At 41.6% G+C, this 6,000-nt stretch overlaps 1 protein-coding gene across 1 annotated transcript in view; it reads left to right on the forward strand.

The window, feature by feature from the left end:
- LOC111522986 (cytochrome P450 2J2) overlaps nt 1-6,000 on the forward strand; it is a 39,676-nt gene that overhangs the window by 18,671 nt on the left and 15,005 nt on the right. Inside the window, exons 6-7 of the mRNA XM_026454141.1 lie at nt 143-284; nt 2,745-2,932. Of these exons, the coding sequence (XP_026309926.1) occupies nt 143-284; nt 2,745-2,932 (330 nt within the window). The remainder of the gene's footprint in view (nt 1-142; nt 285-2,744; nt 2,933-6,000) is intronic.

Below are 6,000 nucleotides of genomic sequence, written 5' to 3' on the forward strand. Positions count from 1 at the left end.
TCTGAAGAGGCCAAAGGGAAAATTGTGTCTTTTGGGGACCTTTTCTTCCAAATTTCCTCCTAGGATGAAGCCCCTGTGTGTTACAGCAATCAGGAATCCTCTGAATAAACCAATAAATAACATTAAACATTGTCTTTTCTAGCACACAGGCAATTCTACTTCAAGTTTCCGTGAAGAAAACCTCATCTGTAGCACTCTGGACCTCTTCTTTGCTGGAACCGAGACAACTTCTACGACTCTGCGATGGGCTCTGCTTTATATGGCCCTCTACCCAGAAATCCAAGGTGAGCATGTCAGTGAGTGAGCCTGGACCAGGACAGAATAGTGCCTCCTGGGACGTGCTGCCTGCAGTCAGAGCCAGAAGATCTCACTGTAGGATGAAAAGAGGCAGAACAGTCATGAGTGATGCGGTCTTGGAAACTGCACATTCTTCACATTTTCTGTCTGAACTGTGATGGGCCCAGGTATTACAAACGTGAGAGAGAATCCCTGTCCTCAAGAAGCTCAGAGGCAAGAGGGAAATCAATGAAGTCAATAGACATTGAGATAGTTCCAGGAAACAGTTACCTTCTGATGTGAAAGTCTAGTTGTGTCTTTCCCTTCTTTTAAGTGATGCCTTCCCATTTCCTCCTGAATAATGTTCAAACACCTTAGTCTGGTATATGTCACCCTCCGATATGCCTTCTGCCTGTCTAGCCTTGGCCCCACCTACCCTCCATGGTGGCCTCACTAAGTGACATGTCATTTTCTTTGTAGTCTGTGTTTATGGCTCTATGTCGTGATATATGCTTTTCCCTCTATTTGCCCAGTTTTCCTACATAGTAAACTCCTAGCTCTTCTTGAAGAATCTGTTCAAATACTACCTCTCTAAGATGTTTCTGCACTCCCCTAGGAAATTATTAACATTTTCTCCCTCCAGAGATGATGTAATGTGCCTTTATTACTAGGCTTATCATGTATTATTTCTATAGCTTCCCCACAGACTATAGTCCGCTCAAGAATGATGTTCACATCATTTTTCTTCCTCCAGCTTCCAGAACAGTTTGAACATATGGGGGATGGGCACGCTTAACAATACAGTTTTTCCAATTGTGGGTAACCATTTATTAATGAGTCATAAAATCAATTTAGTGGATCAAGACCAACTTTTTTTCTTAAGATAGAAATAGAAAAGATCAGAGTGCTTCCCATGTACTAAGGTAAGTTTGTTTACAGAACTTTATTTTTTCATCTGTATCTGCATAATGTGTATATTTTATATGTGTATATTTAGGTATATGCATCCAGGGTCATGCTCAGTTAAAACGGTTAGTAACCAACCAACCAATCATACACAAGCACTGTATGATTCCACTTACATGAGTTATCAAGAATAGTGAAATGCCTAGAGACACAAAGTAGAATGGTGGTGGCCAGAGGCTGAGGGAGGGGATATAGAGCTTTAGTTCTGCAAGATGAAAAAGTTCTGGAGAGTGATTGCTCGACAATGTGAATATATTTAATACTACTGAACTGTTCATTTAAAAATGCCAACGTAGTAAATTTTATGTTATGGGTATTTTACCCCCAAATAAAATGTTTTTCAAAAATTATAATTTATTTCACTTTCAGGTAAAGAAAAAAAAAATCCAAACTAGGCTTTGCAAAGTCATTAGGGTTCCCAACTCCTTCCAACTTGTTGCTCTGTTGTGATTGGAATGATGCTCTTGTTAGCACTCTGTAAGATAGCTTACCAATAGGCTTTCCACCAGTAGGAAGCGAAAGGGGGAAGGAAACGCATATCATTTCTTTAAGAACTTGTTCCAAGGATTAAACATCACTTCTGCTTACATTCTATTAGCCAGAATTTAGTAATATGGTCACACTCAGTTACAATAGGACCTGGAAAATATATTCTTTAGCTGGGCAGTCAGGTCTCCAACTAAAATCTCTATTACTCTCAAAAAAGAGAAAAGAGATAAGACTGCTACAGTTTCTCTCACTGGGTAGGTGAGCACTCAACCAGTGAAAGAAACTGGTAGCAGTCCTATCTGGTCACACAAATCTCAAAACATCAGTTCATGTAAATCTCAAAACATCCTTAAGATGAAGGTAGATTTATCCTCCCTAATCAAATAAGGAAACTGAGATTTAAAGAGCGTAAGTAACTTGAGGCATCAATGTCGTAGAGCAAGTTTGCAATCCGATGGGTCTTACCTCAGGGCCCACTTTCCACTCTTACGTGTCTACCTGAGAAATTGGAGTCTGTAGATCTGCTATGGGTTGAATATTTGGGCCCACCCCAGCCCTAATGTGTATGTTGAAAGTTCATTCCCAGTGTGATGATATTAGGAGGTGGGGCCTTTGGGAGGTGATTAGCCTTCAGGAATGGGAGTAATACTGTTATAAAAGAGACTCCAGAGAGCTGCCTCACTCCTTCTACTATGTAAGGACACAGTGAGAAAGTGCCATTTGTATACCAGAAAGTGGGTCTCTACCAGACACCAAGTCTGCTGGGGTCTGATATGATAGAGTTTAGCCATGTTAATCCGGGTCATTCCATCCCATAGCCTAACCAGGCTCAAGGAGATTTACAGAGTTGGTAGTTTTCTGAATAAGTCTTTCAAAAAGTTAAGAACCATTTTATTTCTTGCAACCTGATCAGTAATTTAAATACAACAGATGAGATCTTGGAGACCACTCATACCTCTTTATAATAAAGCATAAAAGCTTAAAAAATAATAGAACCCTTCCCTCTTTACCAGAAAAAGTACAAGCTGAGATTGACAGAGTGATCGGCCAAGGGCAGCAGCCGAGCACAGCCGCCCGGGAGTCCATGCCCTACACCAATGCCGTCATCCATGAGGTGCAGAGAATGGGCAACATCGTCCCCCTGAACGTTCCCAGGGAAGTGACAGTTGATACCACTTTGGCTGGGTACCACCTGCCCAAGGTAACTAAGCATGCTTAGCCCTACACCTTCAAGCCCATCTTTTAGATGGGGTGAAAACCTGAACTTGAGAAGTGACATTTATTCTTGTCCTAAGGAGTCATTTCAATGGAAAAGAAAGATATCTTATACCTGATATGATACTAGATTTTCTCCATGTGTCAACTAGATATAAATAGGTATTGTGGGGAGGGGAGCAGGAAGGATTCCTACGTTAAATATGTTTAGATAAAGACTGGCGTTTCTTTCCTGTGGGGATTCTCAGTGTTTTCACTATGCTAATATGCATTGTGAGTCTGCAGGCACGTGACAGGCAGCAGTTCTAGGTCAGACTTTATCACAGAACAGTTTTCTTTGTTTTGGTAGAATATCTCATCAGACTAGGGATCTGCCAAACTTTGAGAAATTCTGCTTCATGATCCTGGGGTTCTAGAGAGCTGAAGTGTGAAAGGATGTTTAAGACAACCTGGGACAACACCACATTAATGCTGGTGTTTTTAGCATAATATCCCCACAGGCATTTTTCCAGCTTTTTCTTATAGTCCTGTGATGTATTATTTATTTATTTATTTATTTATTTATTTATTTATTTATTTATTTATTTGACACGAAGTCTCGCTCTGTTGCTCCCAAGTAGCTGGGACTAGAGGCATGCACCACTATGCCCAGCAAATTTTTATATTTTTAGTAGAGACGGAGTTTCACCATGTTGGTTGGTTAGGATGGTCTCGATCTCTTGACCTCATGATCCACCCCCCTCGGCCTCCCAAAGTGCTGGGATTACAGGTGTGAGCCACCACGTCCAGCAGATGTATAATTTATTATCTTATAAGGAAGCCACTCTAAGCATGTGCAATATTCATTACTGGAAAGGGAAAGAAAGGAGCGAACATGTATTAAGCAATGATTATGTGTTGTGAACAATGTGGCCTCTTTCAAAATGTCTTACTCAATTCTCAGAGTAAGTTTATTCAGAAGAAGCTTGTTATTTCCATGTTATGGCTTGAGAAGTAGAGGCTCAGAAAAATTAGGTTTGCATGAGATCTCTCAACTATGAAGAGTTGGGATCTGGAAGCAGATTTGTTTTGTTTTTTTGTATGACACCATTCTCCCTTCACAGGAAGTGCTTTACTTCCACTTTAAAAGCATCTCCCTGCAATTTTTTCAGTTGTTCTCGGTTAGATTCCCTGTACTCACAAGTGGAACTCTTTCTTTCTTTTTCTTTCAACTTTTGTATTAGATTCAGGCAGTATATATGTAGGTTTATTACAAGGGTACATTGCATGATGCTGAAGTTTGGAGTATGATTGAACCATTACCCAGGTGACTGGCATAGTATCCAATTGGTAGTTTTTCAACCCTTGCCCCCGTCTCTCCTCCAGTAATCCCCAGTGTCTATTGTTACTATCTTTACGTCCATGTCTATCCAATGTTTAGCTCCCCTTATAAGTAAGAACATGCAGTATTTCATTTTCTGCTTCTGCAACAAACAGAATTCTTTTTTTTTTTTTTTGTCTTTTTTTTTTTTTTTTCCTTTATGTGGAGAACGGGGTCTCGCTGTATTACCCAGGCAGGTCTCGAACTCCTGGGCTCAAGCTATCCTCCCGCCTCTGCCTCCCTGAGAGCTGGGATTACAGGTGTGAGCCACCATTCTGATGTCACTCCACTCACCACACTTAGGATCTCTGCAGACAGCTATCATGTGCCCTCTAGTGCCCTCTCCCCACATTGCACATTTTCAGTTCCTTTCCTTGCTTTCTAACCACTTTGGTCAGCCTCTATGGATCTATTCCAGTTTGTCTAAGTACCTCTGAGTGTGTCATACCTGTGGAAAATCTCAAGAAGTAGAAGCAGAAGAGCTTACCCATTGGACATTGCTCGGTTACTATCCCTGCAGAGCCAGGAAGAGCAGCTGTTACATTTACTATTTCGTTACTGATTGACCATCTAGTGGATAAAGGCTGAGGTCTAAATTCTGCAGGTGCTGTTTGCATTTTTCTAGCAATTTATTTAACTCAAGGAAAGCAGCTCAGCTCAACAGACTTCTGCCACTGATTTTTGGCAGCTTTAATAATTATCTTGGGAACTGACAAATTGAAATAAACGTGTGTTACACAGTCTACAAGCTATGACTTTGATGTCAAATAGACCTAGTTCAAATCATGGCTCTGCCTCCTCCCACTGTCTGACTCTGGGCCCGTTATTTTACCTCTCATTGCTTCAATTTCTTCATCCGAAAAAATGCATTTAAACCTATTTTACAAGATCCACGTGGAGGTAAAATAAGATCATGCATGTAGGGCATTTAACCTAGTACTTAGTACAGAAAGTGCTTAAAATAGCAGTTATTGGCTGGGCGTGGTGGCTCACGCCTGTAATCCCACAACTTTGGGAGGCCGAGGTGGGTGAATCACCTGAGGTCAGGAGTTCAAGACCAGCCTGGCCAACATGGTGAAACTTATCTCTACTAAAAATATAAAAACTAGCCAGGTGTGGTGGTGGGTGCCTGTAATCCCAGCTACTTGGGAGGCTGAGGCAGGAAAATTGCTTGAACCCAGGAGACGGAGGTTGCAGTGAGCCGACACAGTGCCACTGTACTCCAGCCTCGGTGACAGAGTGAGATTCTGTCTCAAAAAAAAAAAGGCCGGGTGCAGTGGCTCATGCCTGTAATCTGAGGCAGGTGGATCACGAGGTCAGGAGACCGAGACTATCCTGGCTAACACAGTGAAACCCCATCTCTACTAAAAAGACAAAAAAAATAGCTGGGTGTGGTGGTAGCTGCCTGTAGTCCCAGCTACTCAGGAGGCAGAGAATGGCCTGAACCCGGGAGATGGAGCTTGCAGTGAGTGAGCCGAGATTGCGCCACTGCACTCCAGCCTTGGCGACAGAGCTAGACTCTGTCAGAAAGAAAGAAAGAAAGAAAAAGAAAGAAAGAAAGAAAGAAAGAAAGAAAGAAAGAAAGAAAGAAAGAAAGAAAGAAAGAAAGAAAGAAAGAGAAAGAAAGAGAGAGAAGAGAGAAAGAGAGAGAGAAAGAAGGAAGGAAGGAAGGAAGGAAGGAAGTAAAGAAAGAA

This window comes from Piliocolobus tephrosceles, chromosome 1, assembly GCF_002776525.5.
Source record: "Piliocolobus tephrosceles isolate RC106 chromosome 1, ASM277652v3, whole genome shotgun sequence".
In the NCBI taxonomy this organism is placed as follows: domain Eukaryota; kingdom Metazoa; phylum Chordata; class Mammalia; order Primates; family Cercopithecidae; genus Piliocolobus; species Piliocolobus tephrosceles.